Consider the following 24050-nt stretch of genomic DNA (forward strand, 5'->3'; position numbering starts at 1 on the left):
TAAAATTTTAGCTATTATTTTATAATCTACATTTAACAACGAAATTGGTCTATATGAGGATCTCTATCTTTTTTTAGAATTACTGTAATTAAAGCACTAGAACAAGACTCAGGTAATTCATAATGTTCTTCAACTTGACGTAATATATCTCCAAAAACTGTAGAAAAATCATCATTAAAAATTTTATAAAATTCAACCGAAAATCCAGCGTCACCAGGCGATTTACCGTTTGGCATTTCCATCATAACAATTTTAATTTCCGAATCAGTAAATGGTGCTTCCAGCTCCTGTATATCTGCATCCTCTAATGTCGGTAGATTCAACTGTGATTAAAAAAAAAGATCAATCGATCCATTTTCTTGTTTTCCTTCAGATGAATATAACTTTTTATAAAATGAATAAAATTCATCATTAATCTCACGAGGTTTATAAGTGATAGGCGAATTCTGTCTTAACAGCATTAATAGTCCTCAAAACCTGTTCTTTCTTTAATTGCCATGCCAATACCTTATGTGCTTTCTTTCCCCATTCATAATATCGTTGTTTAGTCCTATTAATCTTGCATTCAAATTGATAAGATTGCAAAGTATTATATTCCAGTTTCAACCAAGATAATTCTATTTTCTGATCTTCTGTAGCATCTTTCTGAAATTCCTTTTCTAACTCATCAATATGTTTCTCTAATTCAAGACTCTGATTTAATCTTTTTTTTATTTTAGAAGTATAACTAATTATTTGTCCTCTCAAATAAGCTTTCGTAGCATCCCATAATACAAACTTATTTTGAACAGAATTAGAATTTTTCTTAAAAAAAATTAATTCGTTTTTTTCAAAAAATCAATAAATTCTGTATTTTTTAATAACATTGTATTAAACCTCCAGCGATAGACCACTTGAATTTTCTCAGAGGTTGCATATGTAAAGTGTAGCAAAGAATGATCTGAAATCACCCTACTTTTATATTCCGCTTGTTGTATTTTCCCTTGTAAATGTGCCGATAATAAAAAAAAAAGGTCAATCCTTGAAAACGATTCATGTCTAGATGAATAAAAGGAGAAATCTTTCTCTGTCGGATTAAGATGTCTCCAAATATCTACTAAATTAAGATCTTTCATCAACGATTGAACCTGAACTGCCATCTTGGATTTCTTAACTTCCTTCAGAGATTTATCTAATAAAGGTTCCAAAACACAATTAAAATCACCACCAACTAAAACATTATCATTAGCCTGACCCAGATATAAAAATGCATCGGAAATAAATATTTAAATCAACTTCATTTGGGGCATAAATATTAAGTAAAGTCCAAAATTCACTAAAGATTTTACAATTCAATTTAAGAATACATCCTGCCTTTTCCTCCATTGATTGTAATTCAAAAGATAAATTTTAAGTATCAAAATTGCTGCACCTTTAGCCCTGGAATTAAATGAAGAAGAATATACATGCCCTACCCAGTCCCTCTTCAATTTCATACTTTCTTTGACATTCAAATGTGTTTCTTGTAAAAAAGCAACATCAATTTTCATTTTCTTAATATACGCCAAAATTCATTTACGTTTAATCAGACTGTTTAAACCTCGAACATTAAAAGTAGCAAACCTCAACTTTGACCTATCTACTAATATTACTAAAGACCAATAATATCTTTATATAAAAACTCAAATCAATGTATATAGGCCCTCCAGTAGGAGAAAAAAATCACAAATTAAAAGCTAGATAAAATGAAAATTAAAAAAAATTAAAAAATAATTTTTTAAAAACCTACCAAAAGGTAGTAATCCCTAAACAAAATTTGGGTGTGGATCACCCACCAGTGGCTGATGAATAATAGAACTTAGAACAAATTTCTCCCTCCCCACCGAAACAAAAAATAATCTCAAAATATCATAATAACATAAAAAGTAAAATAAGAATAAGAAGATTCTTCTATTCATCCAAGAGATTCCAAACTCGGAGATCCCATTTCAAAAGAAGTTGGACTCTTTCCATTCCCGTTTTTCCCATTTCTGCCATTTCTTCCATTTCCAGAACAACCAGATTTTTCTTTAGGAGTCAATGGTTGACTGCATCTTTGTCCTCTTGTATCTGGCAATGAATCAGCAAAAATCATTGCTTCACGATCATTCTCAAAAAAACGAGATTGATAGTCGCCATGAAACACCTTCAGCACTGCCAGATAGCGAAAAGTAGACTTATAACCTTTACGCCACAAAACTTTTTTAACTGGATTAAATTGATGTCGACGTTGAATGACCTCTTGACTCAAATTAGGATTTAAAAAAACTGCTATTCTGAATCAATAACGGAGTTTGTCGTTGTCTCGCATTTTGCACTGCTAGTCGAAGTATTGCTTCTCTATCCAAATAATTCAAACATCGAATTATTACAGGTCTCGCTGATTGACCAGGTAAAGGTGTTCTTCTTAAAGCTCTATGAGCTCTTTCCAGTACCAAGCCTTGAGAAAAAAATTCTTACCCTAGTACTTGTGGGATCCAGTCTTTAAAAAAAGGAAGAGGATCTTGTCCTTCCATACCTTCTGGCAAACCAACAATTTTCACATTATTCCTTCTACTTTGATTCTCCAAATAGTCTATTTTCCTCTCTAACTCCTTCTCACGTTCTCACAATTCTATAACGGATTTTTCAACCTTAAACACTTTTTCTATATTAGAAGCCACTTGCTGTTTACATTCCAAAAAAGCAGACTGAAATTTTTAAAAATCTTCACAAGATGCTTCCACACGTGCTTTAACTGTATTGAATTCTGAACTTATACTAACATTCATTTGAGCCAGCTCTTGCATTATAGGCTGAATGACAGCATTTAACTACTTATATTGTAACTCAGAAAAGCTCAGCCCTGCTTTCTCTGACATAGAGGCAGAATCAGGTAACTGCAGCTCCTGCTGCAACTCAACAAAAGGCATTTTAACGGTTTTACTGCGGGCCTTGACTCCCAGCGACGGCACCCCGACTTCCTCAGGGGGTCGACGCTGGCCTCCCCCCACAGCTCATTGTTTTTCCACAAAATCACGGAGGAGATTGATATCTTCAGGTTGGAGTGTTGTCTGAAGCATTTCAGACAATGGAGTCATCTTCCTGCATGCTCCCTCCGTTAAAATCGGGAGGCTTCCAGAATCGGGATCCACTTCTTGGGATCACGCACCTTTCTCCAGAGAACGGGTAATTCCAGCGCATCCTTCACTTGGTGAGTAGTAGACATTTTTTTTTCAGCTCCCACAGGCAGTCTTTGTGGTTTAGGCACTAAGGAAGTTAAACCTGAGGCTGTAGCAAGTTGTTTAGGCCCAAAATCTTCAACACTTCGAAAATGTAACTTCTTCTGCACTTGAGGTTTAATCCTCTTACCATTAATGGCCATATCAGTTCCTTAATACTTTAAACTAAAATTTAAAAAGTTTAAACTTGAAAACAAAGTGTTAAAAACTGGTACTTAAAAGTCCGGCCAGAGAGGTCGAGATCTCACGTCTAGACTCTACGCCATCTTGCCACGCCCCCTGGAGATTTCAAAAAAATATACTTGTGTGTCTTGAGGAAATCAGGCACACACAAGGAGTGCAGTTGACACTGATTTAATGAACTGGCTGCTCTTTTATATAATCTGGCTGCCATGTGACCAACAGGCGTAACCCGTACCCCTTTAGGTTCTGATTGGTGTCCTTACAACCTGCCATCAGCGATTGGCTGGATCAGCTCATTTTGCTGCAGCATCGACAATGGGTGTTGTTTGTGCCGCCCTAGGCGTCGATTCACCCTTTCACAATCAGTCGTGGCTGATTGGCTTGCAGAGCCTGTTTTGCAGTGGCCTATGAGAACATTCCGCTGACGCTTCATGCAGTCCGCTCAATTGATGTGTTCGAACGGCGTCTTCTGTGTCTGGCTGTGGCAATAGCCGTGGGCTGCTACAGTTTTAATTTTCTGGTTTTTTTAAGTCATATTGGTATTTGATATAGTCGCTTCTCTCCTTGTGATCCTAGCAAATGCTTTTGTTATACCCACACTATCTCGTGAATTCTCCAGAACCTATCAGTTTAGGGAGTGGGACGAAGTGGCTGATGCTGGAATTGACTGCTTTCAGCATTATTGGCCATTGGGAAATGTAATTGCCAAGCCTTAACAGAATACTACTTTAAGTATTCTCATCCCTGTTTATAGGCTTGCTGAGAAGATTTCCTGTTGAGTAATGATTGGACCTGTGCCTCGTGTTCTGTAGTATACTCTGTCAGGCCCACAACTAGGTTCCCAGAAGGTGTGCTTCCATTATTTAGAAAATAAAATTTGCATTTTTATGGAGCTTTTCATCAATTTTTTTTTCCCATTATCCCAAACTGTTTAAATCAGTTTAAAATGTGAATGATGTGCTTCATACCGTCATCAGTCCAAGATCGCAGTCTCTGTATGGTGGAGACAAAAATCTGCCGAGAGTTCTTGAGCAAACAACGAGAAGCTAGGGGACTCAGTGGATCAGGCTGCAACCCAAGCTTCTTTTCCATGAATTACACTAGAATGTAGTGCATTACAATTGAAAAGGTTAATTTAGTCTGTTGCAACAGTCATCTTTTATTTTGTTTCTTCCCATAAGCATTCAAATTAGATTGTAAATTAAGATAGAAGCATAGAACACTGCACCATGTAGGCCCTTCAGCCCTTCTTGTTTGTGCCAAACTATTATTCTGTTTTGGTCTACTGATCTGCATCAGACCATATCCTTCCTTACTCCTCCCATCCATGTCTCTGGCCAAATTTTTCTTTTAAATGTCAAAATTGAGCCTGCATTTACCAATTCAACTGGTAGCTCATTCCACACTTTCACCATTCTCTGCTTGCAGAAATTCCCCCTAATGTTCCCTTTTAAACTTTTCCCCTTTCACCCTTAACTTACAGTGTTCTCCATAATATTTGGGACAGCGACACTTTTTTTTTCCTTTATTTGCCTTTGTGCTCCACCATTTTAAATTTGTAATTAAGCAATTCACATGTAATTAAAGTGCACATTCCTGATTTTATTCAAGGTTATTTGGATACATTTTGGTTTGACCATAAAGAAATTACAGCACTTTTATACATAGTTTCAGGACATCATAATTTTTGGGATATTTGGCTTCACCTCTATTTGTTATGACTCAGGTATGTTTAATTGCTTCATTGGTGCAGGTATAAGAGAGCTAGGCTTGCTTCTAAATTTTTGATCACCATTAGAGTCTGTTGTTGCCATTTTTCAATGCGAGGACCAGAGATGTGCCAATGAAAGTTAAAGAAGCCATTATAAGGCTTAAAAACAGGAATATAACAGTAAGAGACAAATCCCAAACCTTAGAATTACTAAAATCAACTGTTTGGAACATCATTAAGAAGAGTGTACTGGTGAGTTCAATAACTACAAAGGGACTGGTAGGCCAAGCAAGACTCCACTGTTGATGACGGAAGAATTATCATCATAATGAAGAAAAATTCCCAAACACCTGTCCAACAGATCAGAAACTGTCTTCTGGAGGTGTGGATATGCCATTGACTATTGTCTGCAGGAGACTTAATGTACAGAAATACCAAGGCTACACTGCAAGGTGCAAACCACTAGTTGGCCACCGAAACAGATGGCCAGATTAGTTTGCCAAGAAGTATTTAAAAGAGCCTGCAGACTTCTGGAAAAATATTTTGGGGACAGACGAGACCAAGATTCATCTATATCGGAGTGATAGCAAGAGCAGTGTGGCAGTGTAAAGGAACTATTCAAGATCCAAACAATACCATCTCATCTATGAAACATGGTGGTGGGGGTGTTGTGACCTGGCTCACTTATCTTCACTGATGATGTAACTTTTGTCTCCAAACTCATTGGACAGTGCTTTATCCTACAGCAAGACAATGATCGAAAACATTCTGATCACAAAGGAGTTTTTCAAAGCTACAAACTGGAAAGTTCCTGAATCCCAAGTCAGTCTCCCGATCTAAATCCAATTGAGTATGTCTTCCATATGCTTGAGAAAACTAAAAGGGACAAAGGCCCTGAAACAAGCTGAAGCTGGCTACAGTACAGTAGAGCAGCATTTCCCAAACCTGGGTACTGTAGAAAGGTGCAGGGGTTCCATGGAAGAAATGGGTAGTAATTACTAAAAGTTGTAATAACTGTTTTTATTTAAAATTATTTTTTATCTGTGTCTTTAAATCACTGTTTTTCTGCGATGGCAGCAAACAATTGTCTTGACGCTAACAAAACAAAATGGGGTCTTGAAGCCTCAAGATGCCATTTTTAACCAATGTGGCTGATTTTTTTTTGGTAGGAGGCTGGCCACATTTTAAAATTTGTGCAGTACTATATTAAAAACCAATGATTTTTGGCTTAAAAAAATAACATAGGAGACAGATTAATTCATCTGAAACAATTATTTTTAAGATGTATATCAAAGATGTTCATTAAACTGCATGCATGCAGTGTTGTTGAACTTCCAGTCAATGAGGCCAGTGCAAAATGAATGTGCTTTTGTCAGAATGCTACTGGCCTGAAGGAAATGGTAATAAAAGCATTCAACCCCTTGGAAAGTTATTTGACTTGTCTAAATTAATCTTGTGTTTTAGCAGTTGAGTTTGCAGTTCAGTATAATTTATTCCTTAAATTCATTGCATTAGAATGTGCTCAACTGACTTACTAATAAAACCAAATATTTTCTTTTTTAAAAATTTTTTATTTTTCACACTATGAACCATTTTGACCAAAATCACATAAACATTTCCCTCTTGAATATACACAGTGTCATTTTCCCCCCCTCCCTCCTTCCCACCCCCCTCCCCACCCACTCAACGTTCAACATATATGATACCACTTAAACCCATTGTCATCTACTTTTACACACTGGGTCAGTTCATTTAGTCTTCTTCTCATTCTGTCATTTTAGGCGGTGGAGGTCTGTGGTAGGACTTCTCTGTTGTGTTCCATGTACGGTTCCCAAATTTGTTTGAATACTGTGATGTTACTTCTTAAATTATATGTTATTTTTTCCAATTTATTCATTTCTATGTACCATTGCTGTATTCTCAGGCTATCTTCTCATTTCCAGGTTGACATAATACATTTTTTTTTGCTACAGCTAAGGCTGAAACCAAATATTTTCTAAAATTGTCTACCTAAATCCATGCAAGCCTTCCATGTTTGTGTGTGATCTAATGTCAATGTGCAAAGAAGAAGCCAAATGTAAATATGCAAAGGGTGCAAATTAGAACCAGAAAATTAATGTATTAGAGAATATGTAGGACGGTTCAAAGAAAGGAACAAATAATAAAGGGCAGAACTTGCAAATTAAATGACTGCTTTAACATATAGGGTCCTGCTCAGAGAAAATGGTAATAAGACAAATAGGTCTATAGTATTCAATAAATGTTAAAATGTCTTTAAAAAGTTATGAAGGTGTATGTACTGGGGCTATCGAAATGTGTGAATCACCAAGCACCTTTAATGTGCAATTAATCTTGCAATGAGGGAAACGGCTGAAAATGTTCCTTGTACTTTCCGCCCCCATGTCTGCGTAGGTTTCCTCCGATTTTCTTCCAGTTCAAAAAAAACATACCGGGGGGAGTCACGTGATGGAGTAGTGGCCGGTCGGGGAACTCCAGCCCTCTCCAGAAAAGTTACAAAAAAGATAGAGAAAAAACAAAGGCACAAACTTAAAAACCAAAAAAAGTGAAAGTAAAAGTGTGAAGACAATGGCAGCGAAGAAAGAAAAACCAAAAACAACGGGAAGAAAAGAAGGAAAGACGTCGGAAGAAGAAGGTGAAGGCCTTACCTGTCCGAAGAGGCCCGCCGCGGAGAGAGAGGCCCGCTCCCACAGGTCAGTGGAGGTCCCGGGCTCGGGACTACAAAAATGGCTCGCAGAGCCGAGTAAAAGTGCGCAACCGCGCATGCGCATGAAAAAAAACACTGACGGGAGGGGGGAACAGCTGCGGAGTCGATCTCCACGGCTGAGAGAGACACCTGCAGCACAGCAGCAGGTGCAGAACACAGACAATAACGACAACAAGAAAGAAGAGGGTAAAAAGAAAACAAGGAAACAACAGATGGTCAATCCAGAGGAGGAAGAAGAAGAAGAACAGAAAGAAGTGGAAGAAGAAGAGAAAGGAAGACAATGGATGTATCTTTTTTTAAAGAATATATGGAATCAGTGAAAGAATGGCAATTACAAGAATTTGATGAGATAAAAAGAAGAATTAAGAATGCAGAAGAAAGAATGAATAAAATGGAAGTGGCCATATCAGAATTGGCAAAAAGAGTGGAAAATATGGAAAAACGAGAAACATTTGTAGATATGGAAGTAAAAGACTTAAAAGAGAAATTAGAAGAATCTAATAAAAAAGCTAAAGAAGCACAGGAGCTGTTAGCTCAGAAGATAGATATGATAGAAAACTATAATAGAAGAAATAATATAAAGATAGTGGGCCTTAAGGAAGATGAAGAAGGCAAGAATATAAGAGAATTTATAAAAGATTGGATCCCCAGGGTCCTGGGAAGACCAGAATTACAGGAAAAAATGGAAATAAAGAGGGCACATAGAACTTTAGCCCTGAAACCACAACCGCAGCAAAAACTAAGATCCATTTTAGTAAAATTCTTAAGATATACAACAAGAGAAAATATATTGGAGAAAGCAATGAAGAAAGTAAGAAAGGACAAAAAGCCACTGGAATATAAAGGTCAAAAAAATTTTTTCTATCCAGACATAAGTTTTGAACTCCTGAAGAAGAGGAAGGAGTTCAATACAGCGAAAACGATCTTATGGAAAAAAGGATATAAATTTATGTTAAGGTACCCAGCGATACTTAAAATAATTATTCCAGGGCAACAAAACAGACTATTCTCGGATCCAGAGGAAGCAAGGAAATTTGCAGAACAACTACAAAACAAGCAGAGAGATGAAGACATGTCTTCTTCTTTGGCTTGGCTTCGCGGACGAAGATTTATGGAGGGGGTAAAAAGTCCACGTCAGCTGCAGGCTCATTTGTGGCTGACCAGTCCGATGCGGGACAGGCAGACACGATTGCAGCGGTTGCAAGGGAAAATTGGTTGGTTGGGGTTGGGTGTTGGGTTTTTCCTCCTTTGCCTTTTGTCAGTGAGGTGGGCTCTGCGGTCTTCTTCAAAGGAGGCTGCTGCCCGCCAAACTGTGAGGCGCCAAGATGCACGGTTTGAGGCGTTATCAGCCCACTGGCGGTGGTCAATGTGGCAGGCACCAAGAGATTTCTTTAGGCAGTCCTTGTACCTTTTCTTTGGTGCACCTCTGTCACGGTGGCCAGTGGAGAGCTCGCCATATAATACGATCTTGGGAAGGCGATGGTCCTCCATTCTGGAGACGTGACCCATCCAGCGCAGCTGGATCTTCAGCAGCGTCGATGGAGATGTGGGGGGGCTGGTAGTCATGGTGGGGAGCTGGCTGATGGAGGACCTCAGTTTTCTTCAGGCTGACTTCCAGGCCAAACATTTTGGCAGTTTCCGCAAAGCAGGACGTCAAGCGCTGAAGAGCTGGCTCTGAATGGGCAACTAAAGCGGCATCATCTGCAAAGAGTAGTTCACGGACAAGTTTCTCTTGTGTCTTGGTGTGAGCTTGCAGGCGCCTCAGATTGAAGAGACTGCCATCCGTGCGGTACCAGATGTAAACAGCGTCTTCATTGTTGGGGTCTTTCATGGCTTGGTTCAGCATCATGCTGAAGAAGATTGAAAAGAGGGTTGGTGCGAGAACACAGCCTTGCTTCACGCCATTGTTAATGGAGAAGGGTTCAGAGAGCTCATTGCTGTATCTGACCCGACCTTGTTGGTTTTCGTGCATGTAATAAGAGTAAAAATGACTACCATCTATATGTATGTGTGTAAAGGGGTATATGTGTGTATATATATATATATATAGTGTGCATACATGAATGTATCCGTATTTAGAGGAAAATATATAGAGTATAGACAAGAATTAATAAGGGAGGGAAATGGAATAGAGGGAATAAGGAGGGAATTAAAAGAGTGACCTTTGTTACATATGAAAATTGAAATCTTTTCTGGCGGGGGCTGGGTGGGGAGGAGTTACGGTCACTGCAAAATCAACTGATGTTTGCGAGTGAATTCGCAAATCCAAATGGAGAGGGGAGATGTGGTTGTCCGACAAGGGATAAAGGACAACTCAGGAGGGGGAGGGGAGATTGGGGTTAAAGAAGTTTTAAATAGGAGTATAGGGAAAATGTTTTATGTTTGAGAAATGTTGTCTTATAAAGTGTTCAAAACAAGAAAGCAGAAATGGATAAGAAGGAAAGGTAATGATGGAGAAACGGAAAGGGAAGATAAACAAAGTATAAAATGGCTACGCTGAACTATATGACTTTAAATATTAACGGAATACATAACCAAATTAAAAGGAAGAAACTGCTAAATTTACTGAAAAAAGAAAAAATTGATATAGCATTTGTGCAAGAAACACATTTAACTGAATTGGAGCACAAGAAATTAAAGAGAGATTGGGTAGGACACGTAACAGCAGCGTCGTATAATTCAAAAGCAAGAGGGGTAGCTATATTAATTAGTAAAAATGTGCCAATTAAAATAGAAGAGGAAATAATAGATCCAGCAGGGAGATATGTAATGATAAAATGTCAGATATATTCGGAGTTTTGGAATCTACTCAATGTATATTCACCTAACGAAGAAGATCAAAAGTTTATGCAAGATATTTTTTTGAAGATAGCAGATATGCAAGGGAACATATTAATAGGAGGGGATTTCAACCTGAATTTGGATTCAAATATGGACAAAACTGGGAAAAAAATTAACAGAAAGAACAAAGTAACCAAATTTATAATTAAATCGATGGAAGAAATGCAACTTCTGGATATATGGAGGAAACAACACCCAAAGGAAAAGGAATATTCATATTACTCGGCTAGACATAAAACATACTCTAGAATAGACCTATTTTTGTTATCAGCTCGTATGCAAGATAGAGTAAGAAAAACAGAATATAAAGCTAGAATATTATCGGACCATTCACCCTTAATATTGACAATAAAGTTAGAGAACATCCCTCCAAGAATGTATAGATGGAGATTAAACTCCATGTTACTCAAAAGGCAGGATTTTAGAGAATTCATTGAAAGACAAATTAAAATGTATTTTGAGATAAACACAGAATCAGTGAAAGATAAGTTTATACTATGGGATGCAATGAAAGCGTTCATTAGAGGGCAAATAATAAGTTATGTAACCAAGATGAAGAAGGACTATAATCAGGAAACAGAGCAGTTGGAAAGGGAAATAGTAAATATAGAAAAAGAATTAGCAATGAAGGAAGATACAACTAAAAGAAGAGAATTGGCAGATAAAAAAATAAAATATGAAACATTACAAACTTATAAGGTGGAGAAGAATATAATGAAGACAAAACAGAAATATTATGAACTAGGGGAAAAAACGCACAAAATTCTAGCATGGCAGCTTAAGACAGAACAAGCTAAGAAAATGGTATTGGCATCAAGGAAAAAAGACAAACAAATCACATATAATCCAAAGGAGATCAAGGAAAACTTTAGAGAATTTTATGAACAATTATACCAAACTGAAAACGAAGGGAAAGAAGGGAAAATAGATGAATTTCTAACTAAAATTTAACTACCAAAACTACAAATAGAGGAACAAAATAAATTAACAGAACCATTTGGAATAGTAGAAATACAAGAGATAATAAAAAAATTACCAAATAATAAGACACCAGGAGAGGATGGATTCCCAATAGAATTCTACAAAACATTTAAAGACTTATTAATACCGCCCCTCCTGGATGTAATCAACCAGATTGATGAAACACAAAGCTTACCAGATTCATGTAAAACAGCAATAATTACAGTAATACTAAAACAAGGGAAAGATCCACTCTCACCAGCGTCATATAGACCAATATCTTTGCTAAACACAGATTATAAGATAATAGCTAAACTATTAGCAAACAGATTAGCAGGACAGGTACCGAAAATGGTAAATATAGACCAAACTGGATTTATCAAAAAAAGACGCACAACAGACAATATTTGTAAATTTATTAACTTAATTCATGCAGTAGAAGGGAGTAAAACGCCAACAGTAGCAGTTGCTTTAGACACAGAGAAGGCCTTTGACAGAGTAGAATGGAATTATTTATTCAAAGTATTGCAAAAATTCAGTTTACCAGAGAAGTATATTAATTGGATTAAAGCATTATATAAGGGACCATTGGCGAAAGTGACAGTAAATGGATATGTATGAAAGCAATTTAACTTAAGCAGGTCAACACGGCAGGGATGCCCACTATCACCTTTATTGTTGGCGTTAGCTATAGAACCACTAGCAGAATTGATAAGAACAGAAAATAATATAAAAGGGATAAAAATAAAAGACAAGGAATATAAAATCAGTTTATTTGCGGATGATGTTATAGTATACTTAACAGAACCAGAACTATCAATAAAAGAATTATATAAGAAATTGAAGGAATATGGAGAAGTGTCAGGTTACAAGATTAACATAAATAAAAGTGAAGCAATGCCTATGAATAATGCGGATTTCTCAAAATTTAAGAAGGAATCACCATTCAGATGGCAAATGCAAGCAATAAGATACCTAGGTATACAAATAAACAAAAATCCCGGCCAACTATATAAACTCAATTATTATCCACTAATGAAAAAATTATAGGACGATTTAGAGCATTGGAAAGATTTACCACTAACACTAATAGGAAAGATAAACTGTATTAAAATGAACATTTTTCCAAGGATATTATACTTATTTCAGGCATTGCCAATACACCTGACAGAGAAATTTTTCAAGGAGTTAAAGAAAATAATAAGGAAATTTTTATGGAAAGGGGGGAAACCGAGGATAGCACTAGATAAATTAACAGAATGGTATAAACAAGGAGGCTTACAACTGCCAAACTTTAAAAATTATTATAGAGCCGCACAATTAAGATACTTATCAGATTTTTATCAAATAAGGGAAAAGCCAGATTGGACTAGATTAGAATTAGATAAAATAGGGGAAAAGATACCTGAACACATATTATATAAATGGGATGAAAAATTGGTACAATATAGAAGTTCTCCAGTATTACATCATCTACTCAATATTTGGAAGAAGATTCATGTAGAAAGAAATAAAACAAATTATCAATTACCAAAAATAATATTGACACAAAACAAGTTACTCCCTTTTACAATAGATAACCTTTCCTTTAGAGAATGGGAGAAAAAAGGGATCAAAAGAATAGAAAATTGTTTTTCAGGAAATAGATTATTATCGTTTGAACAAATGAAAGATAAATACAATATAACTCAAGATACAGTGCTGGCATATTACCAATTGAGATCCTACTTGAAGGACAAATTAGGAAGTAGTCTGAGGTTACCAGAGGGAAGCAACTTTGAATATGTGATTACAGATACAATGATAATCAAAAGATTTATAACAAATATGTATATTAAACTGCAAGAAAAGGAGAATGAGGAAACAAATGGTAAAACTAAACAAAATTTAAATATAAAGATAAAAAAGGAAACATGGGAGAAGTTAGGTTCTGGAACGATGAGAAATACAATAAATACGAGGTTACATATGATACAATATAACTGGATACACAGGCTATACATTACACCTCAAAAGTTAAATAAATGGGACCCAACAGTATCTGATAGATGTTTTCGATGTAAAAAAGAAATGGGAATAACAATTCATGCAATCTGGACATGTGAGAAAGTAGAAAAATTTTGGGAAGATCTAAATCAGATATTAAATAAAATTACAGAAAACAATATACCAAAGAATCCAGAGATCTTCCTCCTAAGTAACATAAAAAACAAAGAATTTGGAATTGATTTGGAGGATGCACAAAAAAGATTTGTTAAGATAGCTCTAGCCGTAGCAAAAAAATGTATTATGTCATCCTGGAAATCGGAAGATAATTTGAAAATACAACAATGGTATATAGATATGAATAAATGTATTCCATTAGAAAAAATAACATATAGTTTAAGAAATAATATTGAAATATTTGAACAAATATGGGAGCCTTACATGAAACACAATAGCGAAAACCTACCAGGGACATTCACTACCTAAATTAACGAAAGGAAAAGGAAATGAAAAGAATGGACTCAGTGGAATTTCTGGTGTATTTTTATTGAATGTCAACATTCTTTGACTGGTTTAATGTATCCTAGATTTTGTACTTTAAATGGACGGGAGGGGGGAGGTAGGGAGGGTGGGATGGGAGGGGGGGGGGGGAGTAAATGGTACTGTATATATTTGAAAAGGAAAAAGTATGTATCATGGTTAATGTGGTTTATGGTGTGAAAAATAAAAAATAAAAAAAAACATACCGGGGGTGGTAGGTCATTTAGGTGAAATTAAACAGCACGGGCTTATAGTCCGAAATGGCCTATTACCATGTTTTTTTTTTAAAAACACAAAAAAATAAATCCCTAATCTTTCTTAATGGGTGATTAGGCTTGAGCAAGATGGACTACTCCCACTCTAATGTATCCACCCTTCCTCACCTGTGTCAAAAATTAAAATAATAAAGACAAATCTGTTCTAGACAGTGTCTCACATTTTCCTGTGTTATATCACTCATGCTACCTTATTTATCTTTCAAAATTGCTTCACTTTGACCAGTAAGGTACTGGTAAGTCAGCTGTATGACCTCCTGGATTTGAAATGGTAGGCCCTTTTGAGAATGAGGTTTGTATGTGTTCAAAACAAAATGTATTTTGCCAACTTGTATTCAGGATAAATCACTGCCCAGATCAAAGTTTTATAAAATACAAATGATAATGAAAACAATGCAGTCGATATGGAAAATTGCTATTAAAGAAATGTTGAAAATTGCAAGCAACAATTTTGGAAAGGAAATGATCCCTTATTGGGAATGAGATTTCATTGACCAGAAACATTAACTTACGGTAACAGACTCTTACATTTCCTCCTCCTCCCCCCGCACCCCAACCAAGAACTCCAATTATTCAACAATCTCCATATGTTTTGAAGGGTGGAAGGAAGCGTAGAGAACATACACACTCCTTAAAGACAGCATCAGATTTGAACTTGGGTTGCTAGCACTGTAATAGCTTTGTGCTAATTGTACTGCACTAAATTCTCCATAGATTCTGGTTAATATGGGGGATTTTCAGATTTTTCTGTTCTAACCATTGTTCACCTCGTGGTTTTCCCCCAACTAGCAGGCCCAGGCAATACATATACAAGTTTCATTTTTTAAAAAATTATTGTACACAGATTTCTAGATCCTTGAAATGGGAAATTATTTGAGAGACTCCCTGGTTAAATTAATTGTTGTGGAATTTCACCCTAAGTTGCAGCCAGGCCACATTTATCACTGTGGCAGGAATTCAATTTGCTTGTGTTTCTTGCATTAGATGGCATACCTGGGGATCCAGAGAATGAAGAATATTCAATGTCTCTGGAAGATAAGAATTGAAAGTAAATTATTTTTGAGGCTTCACTGATCCATATGTTTTGGGCTTGCCCTCGTTTAGAAAAATTTTGGGAAAAGATCAGTGACTTTTCTTTTAAAGATCAAATTAGAACCATGCCCCTTAATTGCTTTATTTGGCTATTTGCAAGAAGAGGATAGACTATTGATTTAATCTCAAAAATGAATTTTAGCTTCAACCTTTCTGATAGCTAGGTGGGCAATTTTGATGAAATGGAAAGACAACACTCCACCTTCTCATATTCAATGGTTACATGATATGTCTTTCCTAAGTTTAGAAAAAAAATCAGATATAAAGTTAAAAATGTAAGGTTTAATTTCCATCTGACATTGGGGCCATTCATGGGTTGCCATCATAATTTCAAGAATTATGGTGTTTGGATGCTCCTGAGATGCACTGTCCTGTTTCTGGATGTCGTCATTCAATTCATATGTATATTTATACAAGTTAACCTTGTTGGGGTTTTTCTCTTTTTTTTAAATGTAAGTTTAATTGAAAATTTTAAACATTGATTACATTACAGAAGATTAAGTTAATATTTGAGAAGTATAAATTTCCTTTTTTTAAAAAGGAATTCTATTTATAACTATAATTTTTTTAAAAGGTATTTTTCTGTCTCTGGTTTTATTGTTTATTTTTCTTTTTTTAAAACTCTCCTCCTTACTGGGGGATTGTTCTTTTCTTTATATTTTTGATATACAATTACAACTCTGATTATCTGAAATGGTCAGGACTGGTCCTATGTTGGATAAATGTTTTTTTTTGATAACTGGTCAATTTTTAAAAAGAAGCCAGTGATGACAGCAAATCCCTTGTATCAATGTTTAAAGAACAACAAGCAACAAGGGAAAGCTTTTTAAGCATTAAAATAATATTTAATTCTCACAAAAAAATGCTGGCCACGCCATTGCCGATCACTGAGGCCTCCCACCCATTGTGGCCAATCCCTGACATGTCCCCATTGCTGCCACTGATCCCTGAGGAGACTTCGGGGCAGTGGAATGCTCACTGGCAAGTCAGGGGGCTCCTGTCTCCTGGTCACTGGAGCTCCCCATGCCCAAGTTCTGACTCTGAATCCTTCCCTAGGCTTACCACACATGCATACCAGTGTGCGGTAGCAAGCAGAGGGGAGGGTTTGGCGTCGAGCAGGGGAGGGAGCGCCACTGAGCTTGAGGTCCTGTTCCTGCCCAGAAGGCAGCTCTCCTTGATGAAGCCGGGACAAGGGATTGATTCTTCCAACAGCTTGCGGCTGGGGGACACTGACATGCAGTTTGAGGGGGAGAGTGGGAGAGAAAAGTTGATCAGGAAAAGTAAAGAAATGGAACGAGAGACTGGAGAGATTTACCTGAAACGAGTGCAAACGACATTCAATTTCATATCGAATGAATTTTTTCAACCTGTGAGGTCAGTTCAGCTCTGAAAAGAAAGAAGAAAAAAAATTTTGGATAAATGAGGATTTCTGATTTGTTTCATATATCCTCATTTATCCAAAATTTTTTATATTTTTCAGAGAATCCGATTTGTACTGTATTATGAAGGAAGTGTCAATTGTTAATTCAATCTAATCGTAGATTTAATGTTTTGGTTAAGATTAACGATTTATGGGTATGTTTTCAATTTAAAATTTAGGTACGTTATTTATAAGATATGGCCGAGGCCATCCACAAGATTAAGAACAACATTTTTTTATTAAACACAATAAAAAAAAATTTAAAAAGAAAGTAAATTATTTTAATTCCTTTTCTGCACAGTTTCGTGCTTTGGCGCCAATGTACTACCGTGGATCAGCTGCTGCAATCATTGTTTATGATGTCACAAAAGAGGTAAAGTGTTGTTTGTAGCTGCTCTTCAGAAAGGAAATGGTTTTCATGTGGGATATTCAGTATCGCTGATATTCTAAATAGTAAAGACTTGAATTTCTTGTCAGGTAAACTTTAAAACTATTATTTAGTTCAATCAATCAAGTTTAATCTTGCCTCCTCATTCAGTTCCGCTTGGACTAAGAAGTTTGTTTAAATTAATGTTGATGACTTGGATAATGGATGAATTCAGGGTATTTTGATTGCATTGAAACTAAGTTTTGGGTAACCTGGCGAGAGCATCAGGAGTACATTAAAATGAGCAATAGTTCTGATTTTTAAAATAAAGATAAATGAGCTGTACACCTGGCTTGGTGGGGTTTTTCCCATATTGGATCTTGTTGAATTTTCAATCCAATCTACTGATCCTACTTAATTCATCCTTCCCTTGCTGAAGCCTACTAATTTCACCAGATGATGAATACCAAGCAAGCAGAGATACTGCTGGGATAAGTTCTTGGCACGGTTAGCGTGGTGCAGTTGTAGTGCCACCATCCTGGGTTTGAATCCACCGCTGCCTGTAAATAGTTTGTACATTCTCCCCGTGTGGGATTACCTCCAGGTTCTATGATTTCCTCTCGCTGTTCAAACTGTACTGGATCTGTAGGTCAATTCGGTGTAATTGGGCAGCATGGACTCGTGGGCCAAAAGGGCCTGTTACTGTCCTGAATGTCTAAATTTTAAAATTGCACCTCTTAATATTAATGGAATGTTGATCTGTATATTGTCAGAATTTATTGTCATGAACATGTCACAAAATTTGTTGTATTGGGGTAGCATTACAGGATTACAGGTGCAAAATTGCTATAAATTATATTCTTTAAATAAATTGGTGCAAAAGAAAAGTGAGCTCATGTCTAGTTCAATGTCCATTCAGAAATGTGATGGCAGAGGGAAAGCAGCTGTTTTTGTACAGTTGTGTATTTGTCTTCAGGCTCCTGTACCTCCATCCTGATGGTAGCAGTGAGAAGAGGGCATGGCTTGGGTGGTGAGGGTCCTTGAGGATAGAGGCTGCTTTTTTGAGACACCAGCTTTTAAAGATGTCCTTGGAGTGATGTCACCATGATGGTGCTGGCCAATTGGCCAAGTTCACAACTCTGTTGTCTTTTCTTGCTCTATGCATTGGCACCTCCTTACCAGAGGGTGATGCAACCTGTCAGAATGCTGTCCCATGGTACACCTGCAGAAACTTGCAAGAGTCTTTGGTGATGTAGCAAGTCTCCTCAGAGTCGAGCCACTGGCAGGCATGACAGCCACTGTCATGATGGCCTCAGAATAAATCTTCAGAGATGTTGACACCCAAAAATTTGAAGTTCTTAACCCTTTCCACTGCTGACCCCTGTGAGGTCTGGTTTGTAGGTTTTTTTCTGATTACCTCTGCCGAAGTCCATAATCAGTTCCTTTGCTATCGTTACGTGCAAGCTTATTGTTGTGAAACCACTCAACGGGCTCTCAATGCTTCCTCATTGCTGTCTGTGATTCTGTCGTTGGCTATGGTGTCATTGGCAAATTTGTAGATGGTATTTGAATTCTGTTGAGCCACACAGTCATCTGTTTAAAGTAGAGCAATGGGCTAAGCACGCATCCTTGAGGTGCACCTGTGCAGAAATTGGCTTCTTACAGCCAATTAATGTAACCAGGATAAATAAAGGAAATTTTAATCATCAATTTCATTACTCAAATTGGTTTGAAATTACAAATCGTCACAGTTAACCTGAGTAACATTTTGCAGTGTATTTCAAAATGGTGTAATTATTGTCATGAACTGCTTTGATGTGATACAGGATGCTTTGAGTTGTTTTTTGTGACAACTTATTTGGTTATGTTTTGCAGGAGACACTGCAAACGTTGAAGAACTGGGTGAAAGAACTGCGGCAGCATGGACCTCCAAATATAGTAGTAGCCATTGCAGGAAATAAATGTGATCTTACTGATGCCAGGTATGTGGCACATTGCTAAATTTGTGGTCCCAGGCTGCTGAATGTATAACAGTCAATGAATGTAATAATCTGGTTGTTACTCATGCCAGGCTTTTAACTTGTCACTTAGTAAATGGCTATACTATTGAAGAAGGAACCTGAGCCGAGAAAATGAGGAACCAAGGGAGACTGTCTCAACCCAGCATATTATCTATTTGCAAAATCACTTCACTTGTTCATTTTTCAGTTGAGATGCACCTTTCAGGCAATTGCTACCTCTGTCCAAGTACATCTGGAGTTGAGGCAGAAGCCTTTGTTGTTTGAGCATTGAAATGAATGATTTTTTTGGGGGTGGGGGACTTACTTTCCCATTAGAATTTGGGAAACTAACTTTTTTTAATGTTCAAAACTTTGTAGATGAAGTGAATCTATTTCTAGGGAACTAGATGAAATTCATGCAGGCTTCTCCAAATTGGCCATCCCAATGTGGACTAGAACAATCTGTAAGTGGTTGGTCATAAATTTAGAGCTGCAATTTCCACAAATGCAGGATTATGATCAGCCAATACAAGTTTTACTCCACTTAATGTTCATCTTGAAACATTTTTCATCAGCAATTGAAAGACCCTTGACAAAAACATCCTTGTGGTAAGAAATAATCAATTAATCAGCGCATCACATTGTCGCTGCCTCAATTAGAGACTTTCACACCACGGTCCAAATTCCTGGGAATTTGCCCACCCCAGCAATTTAGGGTGGTCCAGCTCCCAACTGGTAACACATTACTCAGGTTCACCTCCATCCGTCGGTCGTCTACCTGCACTTCACCACTTCGCAACAGAGGCACAATGCAGGATGAATGGCTGACTTTGTTTCCCCATAATCCCTCACGCAGCTGGAACCACCACTCTGGGAAATCCAGCTGCGTGAGGGATTATGGTTAACGAGGACAGCCATTCATCCCACATTGTGCTACCATTGCAATGTGCCAAAGTGGCCTGCTGTTGTCAGGCGGTAAGTATCTTTTCATTTTAATCGCTTATGTGACGCAGCACGCAAGTGCTGACGTCACGAGGCTTTCCTGCTTGGCCATTGGATTCTTCACACTATAGGGAGAGGGTGATCCAGGAAAATTTCACGGGACTGTGCCCCTACCATTTAAAATTCTTGTGCTGTCCTTTTCACACAGCAAGTTCACGGGAGGGTTCCCGGGAAAATTTCCGAGGAATCTCCATTTTACAGTGTGATGTGAAAAGGCCTAGTATGGTCACAGATGAATACACTTCACTGTGGAAATACAACTTTGTTCTCTGTGGAAAAAGGAACATTGTTTCCAAGTGTTCAAATTAAATCTGTGGCGTGCTTTTTCCCTTTGATAATCCAGGGAAAGTGCTATCGGAGAATGGATCTTTTGGAGAAAACCGTTGGGCTTTCTTAGGAGTTCATTATCAACTTTAAAATTTGCATCTCAATAGTTCTCAAAAGCCTCAGGTCAATTATCATGTTTAATTTCCATTTAGTAAGTTGGAGTAAGGAGTGAATGAGGTCCTTGTGCTACCTTGCAGTTATTTTGTATTGATCCTGAGGTGAATTGAACAAATCAAGCACAATCTTTTGTTGTTTTATTGCAGAGAAGTACTTGAAAAGGATGCAAAGGACTATGCAGATTCCATCCATGCAGTCTTTGTGGAAACCAGTGCAAAAAATGCAATTAACATCAATGAGCTGTTTGCTGAAATCAGTGAGTATAGCCTGGGTTATTTGAAGTATTCACTAATTCTTTGTTTGAAACTTGTGTGGACACCCAGGTTCTGTCTTGTCACAAAAATAGCAGACATAGAAATAGGAGCAGGAGAAGCTCATCTGGTCCTTTACATCTTCATTGCCCATTCAGCAAGATTGGGTTGATCCTTTCCCTCAGCAGTGCTTGCCAACTATAACATAATTTCCCTTGATTTCCTTAAATCAAAATATCTAGTGTTTTGTACATCAGCAACTGATATGTTCAAGATATTCACATTCTTGTGTCAAGAATGCCGAAGACTCTCAACCTTCTCTTGAATCTTACCAGGCTGACTCTTGGCTCTGGACATTCTGACCAGAGGAAATATTAATTCTGTGTCCAGCCTGTCGATTCCCATCCAAAGTTTTTGTTTTAATGAGTCCATTTATTCTTTGAAACTTGGGAAAGAACAAGCCTAAATCGTCGTCTTTTTTTTTTGCTCCAACAAGAATCGGTGTTCAGCGTACCACTATTATCGCCATTCCCCACCACAAGCTGAGAGGGGCTTCTAGTTTCTCTGTACATTTATAAATATGGAAGCCTCTTCTATGTGAAAGAATGAGGAAGCTACATCACAATTGCATTGTGTGCAGTTTTCTGAGGCTTAGTGCTGAAAACCATTTTTTTTCTGCTCGATTGAGTTCTGAATTTTAACAAAACCAAAATTTGTTGAATAAGAATGTTTTGTTTGACATTTTATTCATGAGTCGTGTAGTAATAATGAATGACTGGGCATGGTTTCACTCCATTTGTCTACTGAGGAAGAAGCTGTAATGAATGCTGTCATCTTACACTGGTTAGGCAGCAATAATCCATTCCCACCATCACTTGTTCTTTATTCTTGGAAGATGCAGACTGTGGTTGAAATTTTAAACAATAACTTAGTTAAACAAAAATTCTGAAATAACTTGGGTTTTCCTTCTTCTCCCCATTTAGGTCGCCGGATTCCTTCAGTAGCTACTAATCCAGGAGCCAACAGTAAAGGATTCAAGTTGAGGAGACCACCTACTGACACAAAACGCAATTGCTGTTGACCCCTCTGGATCCTCGAACTGACTTGGCACATGCGCACCGGAAGATTGAGGGGTCCTTGTAAAACTGCTGCTCTAGCCTTTTTGCTGTGCTCTCCTTGATGGAAGAATACTCACTGCTTGTAACTGTATTGCCGCATTCTTCCACAACAGTGCTTTGCACAACACTTTGGCAGGCACCTCATCGACTGCTTGTATTGCCCTCTGCCACGTGCCCAACAGCAGAGAAACCATCAAACCAGGGAGTTCTTCATTGATGTCCTGGAGCTGCCTGATGTAGAGATGCAAAAGAAAACTTTATATTTTTTCCTTTCATGTAAATAGATGAAGGTAATGGCACAAAAAAGGGAAATTGAAGCACTTTTTGTTTTATAACCAAGAATCAGAAATCTTTGAAAATGCACTTTGTAGTTCTCATCTAAATTGGAACAATCTGAAGTGTTTCCCTTGTTAACCGTGTTGAATTATTGTGTTGGTATAACCACTCCCAACCTGAAAAAGAATAGCCTAATCCCTACATTTGAACAAGACGACCACAGAGGACAACAAATGTTTCCTCGCACTGAATTGAAAGGATCCAAAAATCTTGAACTCCATTTGATGCTGTTGACCTCTGCAAGTATTAATACCATCCGAGTTAAAGCAACTGAGTTAAAACTGCTCTTCTGAAGTGGTCAGGTTTCAGCAAAACCTTGGAGGACAAATTTAGAATGGCTTTAGTGCTCCCCATGGCTGATTTGACAAATATACTGGTGCCAGGTTTGAGCATCTATACCAGTGCTTGCTCTGAGCTGGGTAAGGGGTTCTACATCTATACCAGTGCTTGCTCTGAGCTGGGTAAGAGGTTCTACATCTATACCAGTGCTTGCTCTGAGCTGGGTAAGGGGTTCTACATTTTACTAGGAAATAGAAAAAAATAACATCATGTTCATAATTAGTATCCACTGCCTGTTAAGCTTGTGTGCAAATGGTGCCACACAAGGGCATGCTGAATCTCAGCTTCTGGTCAAATATCCCACAAAGCCTTGCACATGAATGATTGCTAATAGGCTTCATAGTACCCGAGAATGAGAAAGCACATAGAAAGATGAGAAAATGGTGGCAACAATTATCTACAAACAGAAATAATGCATGCCAGAGAATTATTCTTGATCCTTTAGTTCGATTTTTTTTTGGGTGGGGGGGGGTGGTGGATGCTGCATTTTCAGAAGGGGGAGGGTGAAAGCTTGCACAGCTTCTGAAACAGTTCCCTCAAATCCTGTCTGTATTCTTGGGTTGGAACCTAATGAAAGAAATGAAGTTGTGCTTTGTTTGTGGGGTCCAACTGAACATGAAGGTATCTGCAAACTACACTTGCGTCAGTGGATGTTATGAGACCTTCAATGAGTATAAATTGGAATAGCTACTTTAACACTGGCTCCCGTGGTCATTCCTGATTTCGCCACTTACTGAAGGATTAGGCTACATGATAACCAGAGCTTACTGAATTTGGCTCTTAACCAATCTTGTTTGTAATATTGTCATCGGGCAGCAGTAAACATGAAAGGATTATGCATCTTCAACTAGTGGGCTTTATTTAATGCAGTAGTGTCAGCCAAGCACTTTGATTATTCTGGAAGAATCCAAATCCTAAGAAATAGGAGCAGAATTGGGTCATTCGACTAATTGAGCTTGTTTTGGCATTCAAATCGATTTCAACACAATTGGTTTGTGTTCTTCAGAAGAGCATCTTAGCACTAGTTAGAGTTGAGTATAGCTCAACTATTGAGGTGATGGAGGGATTTTGGAGACTTAATTACAGAATATTCTTCCTATTGCCTTGGCCTTTTACTTCCTCTACCACAGATACTGATGTTTTTGTTTCTAATGTGTCTGAGCTCTGTGCAAAATCTACAGACCTTATTTATGTAAAACCAATCATGCGCAAGTCCAGCAC

General features: G+C 37.5%; 1 protein-coding gene across 6 annotated transcripts in view; it reads left to right on the forward strand.

Annotated features, from left to right (window-relative positions):
- Nucleotides 1–24050, forward strand: part of rab22a (RAB22A, member RAS oncogene family) — a 79674-nt gene that overhangs the window by 43977 nt on the left and 11647 nt on the right. For 5 of the 6 annotated variants that reach the window (XM_069884838.1, XM_069884833.1, XM_069884836.1 and 2 more), the window contains exons 4-7: nucleotides 17274–17345; nucleotides 19215–19321; nucleotides 20932–21041; nucleotides 22020–22444. In XM_069884838.1, coding sequence (XP_069740939.1) covers nucleotides 17274–17345; nucleotides 19215–19321; nucleotides 20932–21041; nucleotides 22020–22117 — 387 coding nt within the window. In that variant the 3' untranslated portion in view covers nucleotides 22118–22444. The remainder of the gene's footprint in view (nucleotides 1–17273; nucleotides 17346–19214; nucleotides 19322–20931; nucleotides 21042–22019; nucleotides 22445–24050) is intronic. The other variant, XM_069884839.1, reaches the window with a different exon arrangement.

The sequence above is a fragment of the Narcine bancroftii genome, chromosome 6 (genome assembly GCF_036971445.1).
Source record: "Narcine bancroftii isolate sNarBan1 chromosome 6, sNarBan1.hap1, whole genome shotgun sequence".
In the NCBI taxonomy this organism is placed as follows: domain Eukaryota; kingdom Metazoa; phylum Chordata; class Chondrichthyes; order Torpediniformes; family Narcinidae; genus Narcine; species Narcine bancroftii.